General features: G+C 36.9%; 1 protein-coding gene across 5 annotated transcripts in view; it reads left to right on the plus strand.

Annotated features, from left to right (window-relative positions):
• Positions 1–22,388, plus strand: part of CSMD1 (CUB and Sushi multiple domains 1) — a 1,093,278-nt gene that overhangs the window by 989,816 nt on the left and 81,074 nt on the right. For all 5 annotated transcript variants that reach the window (XM_027640975.1, XM_027640976.1, XM_027640977.1 and 2 more), the window contains 3 exons: positions 4,045–4,233; positions 8,259–8,405; positions 19,955–20,143. In XM_027640975.1, coding sequence (XP_027496776.1) covers positions 4,045–4,233; positions 8,259–8,405; positions 19,955–20,143 — 525 coding nt within the window. The remainder of the gene's footprint in view (positions 1–4,044; positions 4,234–8,258; positions 8,406–19,954; positions 20,144–22,388) is intronic.

Below are 22,388 nucleotides of genomic sequence, written 5' to 3' on the forward strand. Positions count from 1 at the left end.
ATGTTCACAGTCAATGTCTCTGTGCTATCAGGGTGTGATTGTCTTTCTTCCTGTTCTGTAACATTTCTTTTTTCCCAAAGGAAACTAACATTTTTCTCTTCTCTGAATTGGTGACTTTCCTCTATGGTTTCATTGCATTTCTTTCCCTGACTCCATTTCTTTAAGATGCTCGCAGTGATTTTCTTGAGTTAACGCAACAGTTTGTGACAATGTTCTGGGGGTCGCTGTAAGCTAATCTTGGACTTTTCAAAATGTAATTTTGAATCTTATTCTTAGTTGACAATCCTACATCCAAGATTCTGAAAACTTCTGCTAATGGAGTAAGTAAACAGAAATTCATGCAGCCTGTTCTTAAGACACTTATAGTGCATCTCTTTGGAAACGATACCTGTGGAAATTTAGCTGAAAGACCACTCGTATAAAGGCTGTGATAATGGCCTTTCAGATTAACCCAACTGTAAACTTTTCTGGAAGAATATGTACCATCAGGCTTTCCATTTAATGAGGTGACCAGGCTTTAGTCTTGTCTTGACTGTATGTGTGTAACACTCAGATTTTGTTTGCAGACCTCAAATCTGAATGACAACTAAATAATTGGTTTCATGAGTAATTTGATCAATGGTCATTTCCCTAACTCCCTAACAAGCTGAGGAAAAGCAAGCAAAAAAAGCTATTTATATCCTTACTTTCTCTGATGGTAGTTTTTAGCTATGGCACATTTACAAAAAACACTCTGGAGGTACTTGCTACAGTCCCATTTCCCATTCCAAATGACACTTTGAACCTACTTTTTTGTCATGTTTAGTTGATGGTCGCTGTTTCTTAAAGCACAGTTTATCCAGAGAGGTGATAGTTTTTCAGTGTTGAAAAGAATCACTGTGTCTTGCTGTGAAAAATCTGACAGCATTACTGATTTCTCCAGGATACTACTAATTTATGACGTTGAAGATCAGCTCTTAATCCTCAAGTTGTTCCAGTAGACTTCAACATTTTAACAAATGTTCCGGTGAAGCCAATACTGGATTGTAAAAGCCACCTTTTTCTTTCTTAAAATAGTCCTGTAGCATAAAGAATGATACTATGGGTTAAAGCAGATTGTGGAACTATGTCATGTGAGCTACTCTTCATCACTGATGAGCACTTTTACTGCAATGTCTGACAGGAAATCTCATGTTGCTAATCAGACTTCTGCTCAGAAATAAGTCTAATCTACTTAACTGAGGGAAAGTAGTTATTTATCTGACAGTACGTTTCTGCCCAATGTTTTTCTATGATAATTTGCTGGTTTACTCGTACTTTCTGCATATTCTTGAGTGAGAGCACTTTATTCTTGTCTTCTTCTGAACAATATAGGAAGTCAGAATAACAGCGCATTTCAAGATAATGAAAAACAATCACAGAATCACAGAATATGCCAAATTGGAAGGGACCCACAAGGATCACCGAGTCCAACTCCTAGCCCTGCAAAGGACCATTCCCAAGAGTCACACCGTGCCTGAGAATATTGGTCCAAACACTTCTTGAACTCTGTCCGGCTTGATGCTGTGACCACTTCGCTGGGGATCCTATTCCAGCACCCTCTAGGTGAAGAACCTTTTTCTAATATCCAGCCTAAACCTCTCCTGACACAACTTCAGGCCAGTCCCTCAGGTCATGTCACTGGTTACCACAGAGAAGAGATCAGTGCCTGCCCCTCCTCTTCCCCTCACAAGGAAGTTGGAGACTGCAATGAGGTCTCCCCTCAGTCTCCTTCTCTCCAGGCTGAACACACCAAATGATCTCAGCTGCTCCTCATACAGCTTCCCCTCAAAGCCCTTCACCATCTTTGTTGCCCTCCTTTGGACACTCTCTAATAGCTGAATATCTTTCTTATATTGCAGTGCCTGAACTGCACATAATATTCAAGGTGAGGCTATAGCAGTGCAGAGCCGAGTGGAACAATCCCTCCCTCAACTGGCTGGAGGTGCTTTGCTTGATGTAGGACAAAGTTGGCCCTCCTGGCTGCCAGGGCACTGCTGACACATATTTAGCTGCCAGTGACTAGCACCTCCAGATCCTTTTCTGGAGCACTGCTTTCCAGCATGTCATTCCAGTCTGTGTGTACATCCAAGATTGCCCAATCCCAGGTGCAGAATCTGCATTTTCCCTTGTTTAACTTCATATGGTTGGTGATTACCCTTTAATTTTCGAGGTCCCTGCAGGGTCTCCCTGCCTTTGAGGGAGTCAACAGCTGCTTCCAGCTTTTTCATCTGCAAACTTGCTAAGTATCCCTTCCATTCCTGCATCCAAGTCATTTATGAAGATGTTGAAGAACACAGGGCCCAAGATGGAGCCCTGTGAAACCCCACTGTTGACAAGTCACCAGTCTGATGTTCCCCCACTCACTGTTACCCTCTTGCTTGACCCATGAGCCAGTTCCTCACCCACCATATAATGTGTTTATCCAACTGTGTGCTGAACATTTTGTGCACAAGGATACTGTGAGAGACAGTACTGAAAGCTTTGCTGAAATCCAAAAAGAGGACATCAACAGGCTTCCCCTGATCAACTAGGTGGGTTACCTTGTCATAGAAGGAAATCAGGTTTGATAAGCAGGACTTTCCTCTCACAAAGCCGTGCTGGCTGTGACAAGTATTCCTACATTAAGAGACAATCTATAGATTAAAATTCTGAAAAGAATTCCTATGACTTTATATACCATTTTCCCATAGGCTTTCCCCCTCTCAGTATTTTCTATGAAAAATGGCTTTACCTCTTAGAGATACTGTATGCTACAGGTAGTACTGTCAAATGATATCAGAAAGGGATACATGCCATGGAAAAATTGTTTGCTTGCCATTTTTTTCCCAGTCCACATCTTGTTCCTCCTTCTTGGTTGCCTCTTCTCACTTGAATATTACATTCCTACTTTCCACAAGTCGACATTTTTCTCTCTGACTGAGCAAATTTTTTATCTATTACTAAACTTAAATTTCACCTCCAATTTTACAAAAGGCCCTCTAAGGGAAATGGTCCAGTTTTTAATGTTCGTTTCACATATTTACGTGTGGTTTTTTCCCTGTAATATATTTTTGTCCGATCATGTTTTTCTCTGTTATGTTTTTCCCCTTTCTTATAACCTTTAATTTATGCAAGTACCTGGGTACTATGCCAGACAGTTTCCAGGAATGCATCTCTGTCAAGATATATTTGTGAATCTTACAAAAAAAAATTGTCAAAATGCACATCTTTTATGAAACCGTGGACAAAATGTATCAGACTTCAACACGAAAGAGGCATGAAAAAATCAGTCCTGCAAGACAGGTAAAATGTTAAAGAAAAACAGTGACCAAAAAAAGAACTTCGTAATCAAAATCGGTATTTGGGATGTAAAATTTACAATATTTTAATATCGTATAGTCCTTGCAATATACAGAGACCATAAATGCCTGTGAATACTAGGTGAAACTACAGTTTATTGTGAGTTCTGAGTTTATTTTGAGTTCCACAGGGGAAGTGGTTTCTGAGAAGGTCTGTCTTGAATGACTTGGAGCATTCTGTGTCCAAAATGAACACTTAGCTAAAAACACATATCTTTCAAATGATCTGGTGTTCCAATATATTGGTATTCCAATATATTCCAATATATTGAATGTTCCAGTGTATTCTCATGTTCATGTAACAGTTTTAATTCTTGAAGCTGGGTCATGTTTTTAAGACTGCAAATAGAATACAGTTTACAAATAAAAAGTTTTACCTGGACTTTTACCTCACCTGTTTTGATCGCGCCAGCATATGTGAATCCCTTGACTGAAAACCATTTGGGCTCTAACGCATTTCTGGATTAATGTTTTACTATAATTAGTATCTTATTTCCTAATGCAAGGTTTGCAAAAGCGGTCCTGTTTCTGTGTGTACTATAGGGAACTTTATTGTTTCTTCCATCTAGAATATAGTTTTAACATGTTTTCATTTGGAAACTGAACCTGAAGCATGCATTTCATAGAAAGGAAGCACTTTATTTCATTGCTGTTCTTGTTGTTCTTCCTTTTGTGTCCTTTTTAGCACAATGTCCAGCGAATGAAATCCGCACAGAATCATCAGGAGTGATCCTCAGTCCAGGTTATCCAGGCACCTATCCCAACTCTCAGACATGTTCTTGGACTATAAAGGTTGAGCCAGGATATAACATCTCCATTTTTGTAGAAATGTTTCAAAGTGAAAAGCAATTTGATGAGCTGGAGGTATTTGATGGTAAGATAGATTTAAATTCTATCTAATCACAAAAGACCAAATATTGTGTTGACTGGGCCTTGATTTCCAGTTGTTGGTTTCATAATGCAGTGACAAATCTGAAACTTAAACAACAGTTCAGGATTTCTGTTAATTTTGCCTTAAATCTAAATCTGTTAGCCAATTAAATTTTTTATAGATGTATTCAAGACAAAGAAGCTTTTAAATGTTCTTAGGTATTGTCAGAGCAGGAGAAGTAGAGCTGCAGCATCCCTATGAAAGTCACACAATTTCCTGTTTCCTGGGAAATGTATGGAGGTGTCTAAAAGGAGAAATTAACATTCTGGTCTGTAAGGGTTCATGTCTGGTAAGGAAATATTTTGGGCTTATAATTCCATTTGTCCAAATTAATAAAATTAATTGAGTCTAAATACTCAAATTTCAGTTCAAATTCCGTCTACTTTTGCCATAGCATAGCAGACCAGTGCAGTTCACTGCTTGAATATACCACTGTTAGATTTTTTGACCATCTGTTTTCAGACAAAGAGTAGAGAAATGACAAAAATCCAGTTTCTAGTGCTACTCACAGTATCACCTCTCAGAGGGCCCTACTTAATTCTTATTTTCTGCTGAATTCTGAACTTATTGTCACTTGTTCTGTTCTCACTGATTGATTAGGATAACTAGTTTCTGGTTGTTCTTAAATATATGTTTATTCATTTGGAAACCATTATCATATCATTGCTCATTAACCAAGAATATATGATAATTATGATAGAAACAATTAATATTCACTATGGGAGTTTCATAGCATGAAAAATATGAAATGGACATATCTTTTTGAGTATTTTGCTCCAAGTATTTCTCTTAAATAATAAGTTTTTAATGTCTAAAATTATCAGTTTGTTTTCACTTTTTGGTAACAAAATTCTGGAAAAACCCATGATATTTTTAGTTCTTTTAAAAATGCCACTTCATTAGCGTATATTTTTCTTTATAACACGTATGTTGGTCCATGCCAGGTTACTGCAGAAAAAAGTCTGCAAGAAATCTATTACGACTAACTTTTCCTCCACTCTATTTTGTATTCAACCTCAAGAAACTGTATAGCATAACTGGAATTTTTTTAGTGGTCTGATCACTTGTTTGCATTATATTCTTACAAATTCATCTCTACTGCAACTTTACAGAAGTAATTTTTTCTACCACCTACCAGCAACCTTAAGTGAGGAAGATAATGGCATATTTAAAATGTCTCAATTACAGTGCCATGTAGAGATTCCTGAGCTAGCTCTCAACAAGTTGATATTCAAATATGGCACATTGCAGTACCTTGCAGAGATGCTTGTGTCCCTGTGGCCACATTAGCAATGTGCTTTGCTGGACTAATCAGTTCTACACCTCAGTATGATGACTTGGTTGGGGCAGAAGGCAATGCTGATATGGCTATATTGCTTCCATTGATGGCTATAACTCAGACCAGCTCGTTCAGAGCTAGCTTTGGTGTTTCCCTGTATTGCTGCATTTTGCAACAAATATATGTCATATTGTGGGATCTTGTGTGGTCCAAAACAGTGTATAGTTTATCTAGGTTAGTAGAACTGCACTGATCTATCTAAACCAGCTTAAGATACATCATCAATTAAGATACATCATCAAACTTGATACAGAAACTGTATAAAGATTGGAAAGACAAATTTTACAGAAATAATATTTGCTAAGGCACATGTCTCTGATTACTTTATAAGGCAGCTTTGGAATGCAAACCACAACAGTGACTGGACCTACCTGACTTCACTGTAAATTATGATGCTTCAGCAGCTGGACAATGATCAGGATAGGCATTCAGTCACTGAGGTCACCCTGGTCAACTGGGACCAATAAGCCTGTTAGACATTCCCGCTTATAAGTCACACCTTTAAGAAATTCATCTGAATTCTAAACCAGAGAAGCCATAAATGTACTATGAACAGAGTTATTAAACTTATTATTTTGAACTTGAAAACACTACATTCAGTCTATTCACATGGAATAGCATTCATTTAATACAGAAAAGTTCTTCTTTTCTCCCTGAACTAAACCACTAAAATTCTGTCACTGAAAATAGAAGGAAATGTCAACTTTTACTTAATATTCAGAAAAGCATCATATGACACATCACTGCAGCGGAAGTTGAGTTTTTATTTCCTTATATAGACAAATTCTGAAACAATAATCAAAAAAATGTCAGACTCAAGAACACCTAAGTCATGTTGCTGACCTTCCTGAAGACCATCTAAACAGCTGCCTGCTAGGTAAGGTAAAGAAACTGAAACTCAGCTCCAAGAAAAACAAAGCAAACTAAAATACATTGAATCAATCCTCTGATCTCCCAATGACTAAATAATGTGGTGTGGCATATGATGCTCTAAACTAATTTCATGGTCACTAATAAGGATTCTCACCTTGTTGTATGTAGTGGGTCTTTATTAGTAACTGTACTCTTTTAGTCCCTTTATTTGAGAATTTAGAAAGAACATATACATTCCCAACTGTAACACGTGTATTAAACCGATTTTACAAAAACCCAGAGTGAAGCACAGAGTAACTGAGTGAAATGTCACATTCTGAATCATTTTTTCAAGCAAAAATAAGACTTGACTTTAGCATTCTTTATTGTTTATCCTACACTGTAATTGTTAAACACTAACTCCCTACACTAACTCCCTAATATGATAAACAAACAAGTCACCAAGTATTTTGATGAGGGCATGCTGGGCAACCTGTGCCTAAAGCTATGCTTATTTGTTTTTATTTTGTATATGCATTTATTATTTAGAAGATGTTTAGTAATAGTTATGTAGTTGTAATATTGTCATTATGGTGACTGAACTGCAGTTCCTAAGAATTGGGTGGTGGTCTTAATATTTATGGTTTGTTGTGGCTTCTATAGCCTCCCTTTTGTACCTGAAATGTCGCAGTGAGAAAATACACATTTGGGTTTTTTATATTGAACTGGAGGAGGAGGAGGCTGACAACAATTGCATTCAATTTTTAGGTGTCATTTTATTCAGTTTTATTTTTGTATTTTCATGTAACATAAGAACTGATTAGGCTGCAGCTGTTCAAACTCAGTAAAAAAAGTGAATGAAGCAGCTCTTCATTTGTAATAGCAACTGTGACCAAGATAATGTTGGTTGAACATGGCTCTCGTAGACTTGAAAAAACATGGAGCAAAAGCATAGTGTGCATACGAAGGGGAACAGTTCAGCTGGAGAAAACACAACATTCATATGGAGGAAAAAGATGGCATTTCATGTTCTAGAAAGCTTTTGTTTAGAGATTGGATTGACGTATTTTTTTCTCTTGCATATATGTTGTTCTATTATACAATTAGCCCCAAAAATATTTTTTTGTACTTTTATGGTTTTATTGCTGTGAAGATAGCAGTCTAGTGCCAGAACATATTTTTTCAACATCCTGTATTTCCCATAACTGTGCATCTTTTCACACTAAAATGAAACTATAATAAACACACCCATTAATAGAGCTGAGTCACAGAAAAGTATGTAAATTCATAGCACTTGTACATTGTGATGATCTTATATTTGAAGGAGCATTTTTAACTCTGTGTTTACCACGTAATATGGTGGTGTTTAAACTATTCGACATGTATGATGTCCAAGAATGTATATATTTGCTACTGCTCACTAGTTAGATAAGAAATTTAATAAATAATAGATATAAAAAGACAAGGAGTAGAAACACAACTTCATTCAATGTAATTGTGTCAGATAGAAATGAATAATTTTTTTGGAAAATCCACTTTTTTTTCCAGTTTTTGTGGCAAAATCACAACAATATATTGGTTTATATTTCTATTTTTTTGTACCAATATCTTTTATTGTGCCCTCTAATGAAAACCTAAAACCACATGGACAGTTTTAATAGAGATCTGTTAATTATTTCTCTGAAAATGTCAGCTTATTTCCTATCCTATTGTGTTCACATTCACTTAAACTCATTGCACTTTAAAACTTCAATAGTTTCTTTTTTCATCTCTGAAGGTTCTTCTGGGCAAAGTCCTTTACTGGTTGCTTTGAGTGGGAATCATACTGGGCAACTGAACTTCACAAGCAAAATGAATCAGCTCTATCTCCGCTGGTCAACGGATCATGCAACCAGCAAGAAAGGATTCAAGATCCGTTACTCAGGTAACTACCAAAGCGTTCCATTAAATTGTACTTTGTGGCTATAAATACTATTGTCCAGCTGCACTTAAAACCATGAAGATAATTTATGATAATGTACATTTTAAGGATGTTTAATCATTCTGTTTTTTAAGGTAAGCACAGAACTTGATCTCTCCATTTTTTTCCAGTGTGCCAAAGGTCTCCAGATTAATGCTTCTCCAATTAATACTTCTCTCTGCACCTGCTCTCTTGTCTTATCAGACCTGGTGTGAGGCCTTTGAAATGTAGTAGTAAGGATAGCTCTTAGGTTTACAATTTCCTAGAGTTGCAATTCACAACTTTCAATAATGTGTTTTTCTTCATGTACGAATAAATGGAAAACTGGGATGGGGAAGGAATCTCTCGTCTCTTCAACAGGTTGCATATGAATCTGGCATTGTGGTGACATGAAAATATGTAAACAGTCCATCTAACTAGTGTCAAAATTATTTCCCTTATTAATAGAAAAAATAGAAAAAATGTATTGCAATACTGGATTAGACATAATGACCCTTACTCAGTTTTCAGTCTGTTTAAGATCTTTCCACTCATACATCTACAATGGTACTAAAAGACTTAGTTTAGGGATCATTTACATGATGTAAATAGTGTGTGAGAGAGAGAGAGGTGACAATTGCTGTCATTAACATTTGCACTTTTTTTGTGTTTGGACTTGATTAGCAATGTAAAGGTTGTGTGTGTTAATTTTGGTTCTTAATAACTGTCAGTATGAATTAGAGAAAGGAATATTAAGAATGTTTTAGCAGAACATTTCATCAAGCACCAAGTATCTCCCATTTAGTCACGTTAAAGCTCACTTCTTTTCTGTACCATCCATGCACTGCCTGCCTAACTTCTGTGAAGTTTCTCTTATTGCTGAAACAGAAGATCAGGGCTCAGCTCAGAGCATAATAATCATTGTTTGGGGGATTTAAGAACTATTAGCAGAACTGTGAGCAGTCAGGAAAAAAAAGGAGTCAGTAAAAGCATTATCTCCAGCTTGCAAGAAGTCTTTGAAATACTACTACAGACAGACTGAAACTGAGAGATGGAAAGGAAAGTTGTTTTCAAGCATACTGGAGATTTACCTAGTTTTTCATAGTGAAAAAGCAATTGCAGGACTTCATAGATGGATTGAGAGTGTTCAAGAGCAAACAAAGAAAACCACAGCCTCAAATGTGTGGCAATGAAGGGAGTGGGCCTTCAGTTGTTAATTCAAAGTGAAGAAGCAATATCAGGGTCACAAGAGTAGACTTCATGTGAAGGATTTGTTTTGTAAGTATCAAATTATTAAGGAGACTTATTTTTGAGGAATTTAGGGAAATTATTTTATATCTTTGCTTGCACACAAAACACGTTTTGCAGTAGTGAAGAAGTGGTCTGTCTAATTGCTAAGCTCAATTCATCAATTATTATGGCACTAGCTGCAAAAATAAAATTGGGAGGCTGGAGATAGATATGCAATCCTTATGGCTATGTTTTAGGAACAAACAACAGTTTAGCTTTTTTCCACTTCACTAGCAGTCACTGCCTGCATTTTTCTCTAAACTTCTGTACGTTTTACATGAGATTCAATGGAAATAATCAGCATGAAAGAAGAGTAACAGTGAGCGGCAGCATAAACAATTGGATTTGAATCTTAATGAGGGAGAGCAACATCATGAAAATAGGAAAAATGCAAGATCCTAAAAAGGCTATTGATACTGTGGCAGCTGTGACTGAGCCAGCAGGCTTCCTCATAATGAAGAACCTATTGAAATGAATTACTGCCCTCCCATAACCCTTCTCTTCTCCAGCTACGCCAGTGCACAAAATTTTGTAAATTGTAGCTTTGTCACAACTAGACTTCATTTGTAGCTACAAATTTTATTCACTGTTCAAAAGTATAGAAGCTTTCAGAAAAAATGTTTAATATTTTCTTTAGTGTCCAAATTTAGTTGTGTAAGCTGTTTTCTAATATTAATGGTATGTTTTCTATCTTGTGGTTTAAGGCTTTTCACTAAATCTCAGTAGAAAAAAACCATAGCATTACAGAGGAGGGGTATTCTTTTAAGGGCTTTGACATATTATAGAGGCACTAGCATGATTTTAGTCTAAATAAGGCATTTTCTACCTGCACTAACACCTAGATATTAAATGATCTCTTTCTTAGTCTATGGAGTATGTGTATGGCATAATGAAGCCAGGAGGGGAAGCATCTGTTTGATTTTCTTGCAGCTCTAGGGAGGTAATGCCTTTTTTTTCTTTGAAAGGGATGTAGTATGGTAAAGTCACTAAAATGGAAGAAAAAAAAAAAAGGAAAAGGTCTTGTGTGCTGAAATATCTTTTTTTTAATGTTTTTGTAGTTCTTGAACTTGACTTCCTGGTGCAGCTGGTTTCTACCCAAACTGTGCAGTATATTACAAATAGGGAAGATCTGTGAGTGCAGAAAGTGGAACTGGCTGAGCCCAGGCTAGGAAACCCACTCTATAAGAGATGAAAGTTTGAAACTGCTTTGAAAGACTCCCGAAGAGCATGCTTCTTGGTTTTTCTCCCTCAATGATTTATAACCCTGCAGCATATTCCTACCCAGGAAAGCTGGGATAAAAGCATAGAAAAGAAGAAGTTTCTTTTTTAAGTAGCAGTAGAAAGAATGAGAGTGCACTACAGTACCTGGCATAGCCGGTGGAGGTACAAGGACTTGGGAACCAGTTGGGTACTTCACTTGCTACTTTTTAAGTTGTCATTGCCTCTGTAACATTTACAGGCTTTTGTTTAACTTTTGGTTAATCATTCAAAAGTAAATAAAGCAAGTGGTTACTTAGCTGCTTTGTAATTTCCTGCCAGTAGAACTAGATATATGTAGATGTATGTATTACAAACCCCACCATAGGTCTCTATATTGGGTTTGAGTGGCCAGATTTTTGTGGCAGGGGGGCTACAACTGTGGCTTCTGTGAGAAGTTGTCAGAAGTTTCTACCATGTCTAATGGAGCCAAGTCCAGCCAGTTTCAAGACAGACTGGCTGCTGGCTACATCAGCCATGGTGGTAGTGCCTCTGCAATAATGTACTTAAGAAGAGAAAAAAAAACAACCTCAACAGCAGCCAGAAGAAAGGAGTGAGAATATGTGCGAGTGAGGATTCTGCAGACACCAAGGCCAGTAAAGAAGAAGGTGCTGGAGGTGATCTAAGCGCCAGAGCAGAGATTCTCTTGCAGACTGTGGTGAAGACCAGGGTGCAGGGCAGGCTGTCCCTCTGCAGCCCCTGGAGGACCCAATGCTAGAGCAGGTGGATGCCTGAAGGAGGCTGTGACATCATGGGAAACCTATGGTGCAGAAGACTCCTGTTAGGACCTGTGGACACATGGACAGAAGAGCCCACACTGGAGCAGATTTGCTGGCAGAACTTGTGACTCCATGGGGGACCTGAACTGGAGCAGTCTGTTCCTGAAGGACTGCACCGTATGGAAGGGACCTGTGCTAGAGCAGATTGTAAGGAACTGCAGCCTGTGGGAAAGACTCACATTGAACAGGTTCATAGAAGACTGTCTCCTGTGGGAGGGACACCATGCTGGAGCAGGGAAAGAGTGGGAAGGATACTCCTCCAAAGGAGAAAGGAGTGGCAGGAACTATGTGTGATGAACTGACTGCAACACCCATTGCTCTTTAACTCCAGCAGGCCACTAAGCCACACCCAGCTGCTTGCTCACTCCCCCCCCCAGCAGGATGAAGGATGAGGTAGAGAATCGAAAGAGTAAAAATGAGAAAACATGTTGGATAATATAAACATATAAACTTTAATAGGTAAAATAAAAGCTGCACATGCAATCAAACCAAAACAGGGAATTCATTCACTACTTCCCATTGACAGGTGTTCAGCCATCTCCAGGAATGCAGGGCTCCATCACACCTTAATGGAGACTTTGGAAGACAAACACCATAAAGCCAAACATCTCTCCTTCCTTCTTCTTCCTGCACCTTTTATTATTGAGCATGACATCATATGTTGTGGACTATCCCTTTGGTCAGTTCAGGTCAGCTGTCCCAGCTGTGTCCCCTCCCAGATCCTTGTGCACCTGCAGCCTCCTCACTGGTGGAGTGGTGTGAGGAGCAGAAAAGGCCTTGACTCTGTAAGTGCTGCTCAGCAATAGCATCCCTGTATTATCAACACTATTTTTAGCACAAATCCAAAACACAGCCTCATATTAGTGACTATGAAGAAAATGAACTCTCTCCTAGATAAACCAGAACACCTGGGGAAAAGTGGGGGAAGGGGGTGGGCAAGGGGGAAGACTTTTAAGATTTAGTTTTATTTTGCATTATTCTACTTTGATTTGATTGGTAATAAGTTAAATTAATTTCACCAAGCCAAATCTGTTTTGCCCACGAGGCTAATTGAGAGTGATCTCTTCCTGTCCTTATCTCAACCCACAAGCCTTCCATTATATTTTTCTCTCCCCTGTCCAGCTGAGAAGGGGAGCAGTTGAGCAGCTTTGGTGGGCACCTGGCATCAGGGTCAAGCCAACACACCTTAACTATGTTCTTTTAACCTCACATATTTTTGTGAGAAGCATAATTCTTCACCATTCATTTCATGTTATTTTCAAGCTTTGTACATGGGAAACTACTGTTCCTACTCCCTCTCCATTTCAATTTAAAAGGAAAAGCTATTGATTGGTTTGTCTTTACATTTTCCAGTAGCTGGTTATTAGTAACAAGGGAAGTGTACAAAGAAGTTCATCAGATTCTGTATAATTTTTTCTTCTCTGGTTCCTAAACTTGTATGTGGTGATTTGCTGTAATAAATACAGCAGGAAGGTCACAGTGGAGGTTTATACAGTAATTTGAATCAAGACAAATAAGCAGAATCATTTATAAATGTTGAATCATCAGTAAGAAAGTCTGTCCTATAAATAGCAGGTTATTTAGTTAGATGTTTAGTTTTTGGAGGGGTAGACATTTACAATTATATCACTAAAAAGGGAATAGGCCTTTGCAAGTTTACCTTGTGTTTTCATGCTATTTATTTGTTAGATTTAAAGCTAAAATGCAAAAGAAAAAGAATGACAGCGCAATCCTTTCTTGTTGCTTGGTTGAGCATTGTTCTCCATTTTGATCTCGTACATTATAAAGGGAAATGGATGGTCCATTAATTAAAGAAATGGGTTGGAAATCAGAAGAGGTACGTTTAATTCTCTTGTGCGACCTTACCTAATTACTTAAACCAGTGTCAAATTTCTTATCTATAGAGTGTCTAAAGTGAAAATTATGGTAACACTCTAGCGCACTGAATATTTAAAGAATAGCAGTATAAAGACTCAAGATTCCCTGGTAATATGATGATGAAGACAAGTAAGTATCCAAAAGAGAAAGTTAGAAGGAAGCAGTGTATTAAGCTGTGACTCTTTATCTGTCAACATAAAATTTAGCATGTAAGCTAAACAAAGGTATCACAGGATTTGAAGGAAAGTTTTTTGTATATTTATAATTCCAAATAGTACTATTTCTATGAATAGTTATAAATATCTTCTTCATATTATTTTTTTACTATTGATCAAAGATACTGATGGGAAATCAGGCCCTTTGCTAAAATAAATTCTTAGAGAAAATATTATATTATTCACTGTAGAGACTGAAACCTACAAAATCCCCTGGGAGTTTTGGACATCCAGTTTAAAGGAATTTTAATTTTTAATTGGGAGTTATTTAACTGAACTTCCCTTAGACAGAGTGTCTCAAACAACAAAAAAAATACCTCAGCACAGATGTTTAAATGTTCCAGCTATTAAGAGAATATGCTTTGTTAAGGAAGAGTGTGGTCCTGCAAATGCGAAATCAGTGTTTATCTGTGTTGCTGTCCACACATCCATTGACTAGTTATATGTGATTTAGCTAGGCAGTTATTACCCTGCTGGTATTCAGTTGCAAGTTGGAAATGGATATTTTGATTACAAGTGAGCCGAAAATGTATGTTGCCTTGCAAAATATATTGGTATCTAAGAGACCTTAAAAGAATGTGGATGCTATGTCATTTGGAAAAGTAAATTAAATCTATAACTGTAAAACTACTTGGGTCTCTTGAATGGTCATAGAAGTTTGTCACATTTTGTGGTAAAACATTGCCATTCCTAGATGAGAGCACTCGTCTGTCATTACACCTATTTCAGCTAAGCCTCATGACATTCCAGGGCAGATTCCCCTCTCAGCAACTGGCTGGGAGAAAACCAACATTTTATCCCAGTGGTCCTTGACACAAGGCTGCAATATTTTATGACCTCACTGTATGGATTTCTGCTTAACTCAGAATTTTCACTCAGCTAACAGTGGCTGTAGTTTTCAGTCTGACACTCTTCAAGCCTTTGTTTACACTTCAGGTTTTCAGACATTTATTTATTGTCTTATGTGTGGTTCTTCTGTTAATATGTCAGTTCCTGACACTAGAAGATGTTATGTGTGCTTCATCCTGGGCTCCAGAGGGAGTTCAGTTTAAAGAACAGATTAAAAATCACTAAACTATACGTTGAGAATGCATTGTATGGAGTCTTGTCAATATTCCTTCACTGTATCAACAAGTGTATTTTTCAGAGTTGTAAAATAAATCCATCTTCAAAATTTTAGATTATTTTTCTTCAAATGTGTTTCTTCTTTTCATGCTATCTATAGCTTAGACATAATAAAATCTTTTGAGTATCAGCCTATTCTATAAATATTATGCTGCCTTTGCTAAGTTTTAGTAGGGCTTTTATGCGGATGAGGACTACAGGCACTGCTTAACTGTAACCTTATTGCTGGTTTCTGACATACTACCAGTCTACTGCCACAACTTTAAAATGTTATTATCATACATTTTTATAAGAATGGAAGGTGAATCTAATCTATGTTAAATAACTGTTTTAAACAGAGGGTAGCAAAATATATATGACTTATATCACAAAATGCATATTATGGGTTTCAGAGACTCTATTAACAGCCATGAAATTGTATAGGTCTTCTGTGAGCACAGTCCCCTTCTGATATGTGGGATCTCATGGTTTTATTAATATAATAAGTAAATAAACCTATATGGACCCAGCTAGTTGAGAGTTCAACAGCCAAATCCGTTTATTGGAAGCAAACACTGCCTTTTATATGCACCTCAAAGTAACACGTGACTCCCTTGACCAACCACCACTGGTCCCATGTGCGTGGGAGTATATTCAGGACTACATCTCCCAGGATGCTCCATCCAGGATCTTTTCTGTACTGCTCTCTGTTTATTCACAGTACTTAAAGGAATTCACCTTACTTCTTGTAGTTCCATTCACCCTAACTTGTTTGTTCCAAACCTTACACTCATTCTCATCATAATACCTCTACCAAGCCAGTCTAGCTGTGCTCCCCAACCTTTTTGTTTGATCTCCACCTTTTTCCTACCCCTCCCTACAAATCATGGTATACTTTTAATGGTTCTCTGGCAAAACAGCATAAGGTTGTTCTTTATCCAGCTTTCATCAAATCTTTCCCTTCTAGCTTCCCATCTTAATTTCCCTTGCTTTCTCTTTATAATGTCTCCCCTAATTTGTTAACCTCGTCTTTCCTTGCTTCTGTTTCTGATCTCTTTCTCTCTCTCCCACTAATCAATTCCAGTTTTATAAATTTTTCTTTCCAGTTTTTTTCACTGAATCGTATATATATTTACTTTCATCACATTTTAATCTGAACTTAATCTCAGTCTCTGATACATCCATCCTTTAGGTGCCACTTCTAATAGCTAACCAAGTCCTTCTCTTTATCTTTTTTCATCACTGACTCTTAGCCTTCAATCCCTCCCTTCCTATTTCTCATCTCATTGTGTAATCTGTCATCGCTATTGTTCCCCTGGGCTTTTAAAACCAGCACCTTTGTGTCAAATATTCTTTCTCTCTTTTCTCCAATTATAACCTCCCTTCCCTGTCAAACACATCTCCTAGTTTTATATTCACACTTGAACCTCTGCCTTTAACTTTCACAATGTCAGATGACCACAAAGCATTATCAAGACATCTTGGTTCCCAGATCTCTTCTTCCCTATTTCTTCCATCTCCATGCAGCTGCTGCCACTCACTCACTTTGGGTTGTCAGGAAAAGTAAGCATTAGTAACAGTAGATTGAAGAGATGATTGAAAGCAGCAGAGTCATCAACATATGTGGGAAGGGAGGATATAGTTTTCTGTGGGTCATATGCAATAATAACCTTTAGGAATTAAATATTGCCAAAGTGATGTTAAAGTAAATTCTGAGTGATATTGTTGTTTTGTGTTCCTCTTGTTTTGTTGTATCAATTTCTTCTTAGTTCAAAAGTTTTTTTGCTTGATTTTTTTCTCAACACCACTTAGTTCGCTGGAGAGCTTAAACTATTCCTTTCGGACTCAGGATATAATTGTTACAACATAAGCAACGATTATGACCGATAGATTTCCCCTATGCCTCCCAAGGAAATTTTCAGTATTTTGACATCATTCTGTGTCATTCGGCAGCCTGAATGTCCCATATTCCATGCCATTTTAAAGATCATCTCTCTGGAAATTCATATATATATTGTTGAAATTAACCTCAGCTAAAAAAAAATCAGAACACAAGTACAACCTGTTATGCTAAATTTCTTGTTATGAGTAAAAATCCCTATGCTTTTATGTCTAGCCAAGAATTTACTGTTAGCATAACTGAAATGTTTGCAGTTTAATAAAAGAATTGCTAGCCCAGATCAAATGATTTTAAGGGAAAAAGAAAGAAGAAGAAATAAAAGCTACTATAAGGAAAAACAGTATGGTTAGAATTGTTATTCTGTATTACTGAGTTACAGGCAAATATTTTCTGTCTAGAATTGCAGCACTGAGGAAATAAAGTTGGACTTTTATCTGAATGGTATGTTGTGTTTATGACTCACTTGCTATTCTTAAGATCTCCTAGGATATTTAAAATTAAATAGTGCATAAGAGGTTACTGGAGCTGACTTTACTGGTTGTTACCTGCTTGTTTTGCAATAACAATATAATTTTTTCTTCAATAGTTTGTAAGGAAAATTAAAGTTGTGTTTATTATGTTTCTTTAAATGTCAAATCCCCTATTAAATTTAAAGAGTAATTTTAAAATTAATGTAATTTAGTTAGGAATGCAAGTGAATGTTACTGTGCTTATAACAGGCACAGAACGTGACTCTAGACAATTGTTTTACTGGACCAACCTGGTTTATGAATTTTAATTCTAGTTTTAATTTTTCCCTTTATGATTTAGTGGTTTTGTTTTAAATAATTCCAAAGAGAAAGGACATATAGAAATAATATTTCAAGTAGAAATAATGCTGCTTAATTGAGAGGTATATAATGGAATTTTAACAGATGACAGCATTTTCAGCATCTTTAATATAGGATTTAGTTTTCCTGCTTATATTGGGTGGCATTTCTTGGAAAAATTGACTTTGATACACTGCATCTTAATCTAGATATTTAAAGGAAGCATTTCAGTTAGGAATATAATCAACTCTATGATCTCTGTCAGTAAAGAGAAATATCCTTCTTTAGGTAGTAATAGATACCACAGGTGCACCTTAGGGTGACAAAATATACATTAAAAATAATTTTAAAAAACCAAAAACAAACACAAAAACAAAAACCACAAACAAAAACAAACAAACAAACAAACAAAAAACCCCACAAAAACCCAAAGAGCTAGATACTGAAAGCTGTATAGCAAAATCTGTAATTATGCACTTGTGAAATAAAACCCCAACTTCTACCAAATAATTTTCTGCAGAAAATAAAATTAACATGACAGTATACCTAAGACACATTCCAGTATGATGAAGGGAGTTAGTATTGTAACAGTAGTTGCAGTCTCAGTGTCCTTGGTATTGACATTAGTTATCAGTGGAGTTCAACACTGTCTTCCCTGTGAAGAATGTTCACAGGCTTATTTCAGTGGTGGATGTTCCATCAGATTTATTTTCAGCAAGCCATGGTCCTGCCATGCTTCTCCTGAAAATGTATTAATCTCTGAAAACTTGACATGGTACATGCCTGCTGCAAACATGCAGTGACTTTTACACCCATATAAAATCAAGGTAATTATTTTATATTGCTTTTATCCAGTGATACATATTGGCATGAAACAAACAGATTTGTGTTAACCTCCACGTGTGTCAAACTATATTGTACTTTTGCTTGATCTGTGTCCAGTTTGGATAACCATACTCCATCCTTACATACACACTTTGCGACTTTGTTTAAAAAAATAGTCTTTGCTACTCTCTTTTTGACACAAAAAAGTTGTACTTTTTTTTACTTCCTCAACACATGTCTAATCATTTCCATTTATATGTCACAAGTTGCCACAGTCCGAGGGGGGATGGGGCCGTGACACAGCACGAATGGGTTCGGAGACAAGGTAGGGGTGCAGACGGAATGCTTTATTGAGGCGTGCACGGGATTTCTTATCAGTTCAGATGGGGAAAGGGCCAGAACATGGGGTGGAACATGAGACAGACAAACGGGGGAACAAATCGGGATAGGGACACAGGCAAAAAGGGGGAGGAACGTGGGAGGAGCCGGGGAAGGAAAGGACCAATGGTGGCTGTCTCCTCTCTGCAGCTTCTCCAGCCAATCAGAGAGGGAAGTAGAGAAGCAGGGAAGTAGAGAAGCAGGGAAGCAGGCAAGCCCGAGCATGCCCTAGAGATACAAATTCTGGGGAAACATACAATGTGTATATACATAATAACTGTAAAGTCCATATCGTAAGTCCCCTCAGTCGCTGTACATCTCTTTCCACTTCTGAAATCATTCCCATTCTGATTCCTGGTCCTTGAGAACAAGTTCTTGAGGACTATACTGGTCATGGAAACCTCTCTGTAAAAAATACTAGTAGAGTAGCGATTAAAGTTTAGCATAGTTTACTTTTATTTCAAAACTTAGATTTCAACAAATGTATTCTATCTTACCTCACATATAGTATAAGTTCAGCATTTAAGAAGTTACACTGAGTTAAGTTACATTATTTTAATAAAAAAATAATACCATTGCCAAGTAATATTTTTGAAGAAACATGTACCAAAAAATTAACTGCATTTTAGTATGAAAAAATGCCTCTGATGAATCAGGGTATTGTTATTTATCATGTAATTTTTTAACATATTTGACAAAATCTTTACATTTTGACTTAGATGTCTAAGTGTACTGGATTTTTTTAATAAAGCTGTTTGGTTTTTTACATTGTGAAGCTCAAAGAACATTTTTGTATTTATAAAGTTATCAAATGTGAAGTAGATTGTTTACGAAGTTTGAGGAAACTCACTGAACAATCTGTGTTTCTTGATTGTAGCTTCCTCATGTGCAATAACATAAACTGGTTTGTGATTATAAATTATGTTTTTGAACTTCATAATGCTTCTGCATGAGTAGACTGAATCTTCACTGAAGATTCCAAAGGTTTCAGTACCAATTTCAGTGATATTCAAAGGTTGTACATGTCATAAATAATGTGATTTTTGCACATTAAGTGCATTTTATGTGTTTTTAATAATGTCTCTTTCTTGGTGTTTAGCTCCTTATTGCAGCTTAAACCCTACCTTGAAGAATGGTGGAATTGTAAATAAAACAGGTGGTCCCGCTGGAAGTAAAGTTCGCTACTACTGCAAACCCGGGTATAGAATGATTGGTCACAATAATGCAACATGTAGGCGTCACCAGAATGGCATGTATCAGTGGGATTCTCCTGTGCCAATCTGCCAAGGTAAGATAATACTTCCTTGTTATGTATGCTTCTATAATTTCATTACACAGAATATTTCACAAAACAAGGATACAGCATTGTCAATACTGCTGTATGTTGAAAGACACACTGGTATTGTGAGTTGATTCAAATGCATATTGACTTATGTATTGAATGTGTGCAGCGTTGAAGCATTAAGAACTATTCATGCAGTCCAATACAGACCAAATGAAAAACATGTTTTCAGAACTTTTTTCTTTAGTAAAATACGTATCTATAATATCTACAAACAGTCCACAGCTCATGATAGTGTTATATTACTGTCATGGTTTGACCCTGGCTGGAATTTAGGTACCCACGAAAATCACTAAGTGCTAGGAGAAGTCACATAGGCAAAACAAAACTCTACATGGGGATCATCATCATTGCTAGGCTTCGCGAACAAAGATTTAGGAAGGCACTATCCACGTTTGTTACAGGCACGGTGGTGGCTTATGAGGCCAATACGAGACAGACATATCCGATTGCAAAAGGCACAGCAGAGAGACTCCTGAGGTGGTATATGCAGCAGGATACAATTCTTTCTGCGTTGTCTTTTCTCCTCGAGAGTGATCCTGCGTGCGTTTGAGAGTGAGAAAAAAATATAAAACAGCAAGATAAATATATTACTCTGGACTAAAAAAACCCAGAGGTTTAAGGGGAAACCTAGTAACAGTCTTTTAATATGCTAAAAGTAGTTCAAAAGAGGAATGAAATAATTGATTTATGTTCTTTCTAGATAAAGGAATTACAGCTAAGCTTACTTTAGTAGGATATTAAGTTTTTCTTTATTTTTTTTTCTTCTTTTCTCAGAGCAGCTAGTGAAATACTGAAAGAGATTGCCTGTGGAGAATGTAGAACTTTTGTTATTGGAGGTCTTTCAAAAACAAATTAGATGAACATTGATCGAGTATAATTTTGACTTGCGATAGGAGAATAGAGTAGATAACGGCTCAGAACATGGCTTTTTACACCCACAGCCCTGTTCTCACTGTCTTTGTTTCTGTGTGTATCCAAGTCTGAGAATTGGCATGGCTCTCTCCAGTGTTTCTGGTTGGATATCATACACATAAGCCACTCAGCATGTTTTTCATTTTGAATCCTGCTTTTAGGGACTTCTCTATCTTTAATTTTAGGGTAGTTAAATGCTTTTCTCAGCACTATGTTCAATGCCAGAAACAGGTCACCGAACAATAAAAGCTTGAGGATTGACTTTCGGGATTTTCCAGTGCATGGAAATAAACTCAATGTCTGACTGTATGCAGTCTCCAGCTTCATTTCTGTATGCAGTGAATTTGCCTGCTTTAAAGGGATATAGGTACATAGATATTTTAAAGGCTTGCCATAAACTTTAAATTCACAGGTTTTGATCAGGAATAAATGCAAGTATGACATGTAGAACATGAAAGAGCAATTAAAACTGCATCTCAGTGTCTAGGTCATAAAAGGCTTTTCTGCTTGCATTGGAAGAACTATATTTTTCTGCCGTGCAAGATAATAGATACAGTTAAGTTTGACTTATATTTTTCACACTCTGAATGCCCATCTCCCAGCTGCAACCTGTCGGTTTCATCTAATCATTGAACTAAGAAGTATTTTGACAGTTTCTTAAGTCAGAAGATTTTCTCACACCATTTTTTATTGTTTTACAGTCATATGGGAAGCTGGGAGCTTGGTTGTAACACAGTAGTGACGTTATTTCCACCGTCCAAAGACAACACGCCATTTCAGTCAGTTTACTTCAGCTAACTTTACTTTAAATGTCAAAGTACTTACTGGTTAGTGAAACTGTCTTTGCTGATATGTTTTGTTTGGACACTGCTGTTCTAAAAGCCATTATCAGCCTCAATAAATTAATAGTAACAGGAATAATTTTGTCCAATCCCAGTTTCAGGGAGAGAAACAAACAACAAATAAACAGATAAGAGTGTGAAAGGAACAGTACCAAAGTGCTTTTCCGTAGCTAAAGCAGCAGTGAGAGTAGCCTGACAATGTAGCAGAACAAGATTCAGCAACAACTTAGGAAAGAAAAGAGACAGTAGAGAGCTGAGGTACACACTGAGAATGAAAGTACTGAACTGTGGCAGGTAAGTATAGATTTTGAGGTTCTTTAGAATACTGGGCATCACATCAAACCTGACATAACTGAGAGACCCACCTGGGTGTGACCGGGCATTGAACATCTTTTATTCCTTAAAATAACTTGCATGTAAGAGCTACTCAGTCT

This window comes from Corapipo altera, unplaced genomic scaffold (assembly GCF_003945725.1).
Source record: "Corapipo altera isolate COAL_440 unplaced genomic scaffold, ASM394572v1 46, whole genome shotgun sequence".
Classification (NCBI taxonomy): domain Eukaryota; kingdom Metazoa; phylum Chordata; class Aves; order Passeriformes; family Pipridae; genus Corapipo; species Corapipo altera.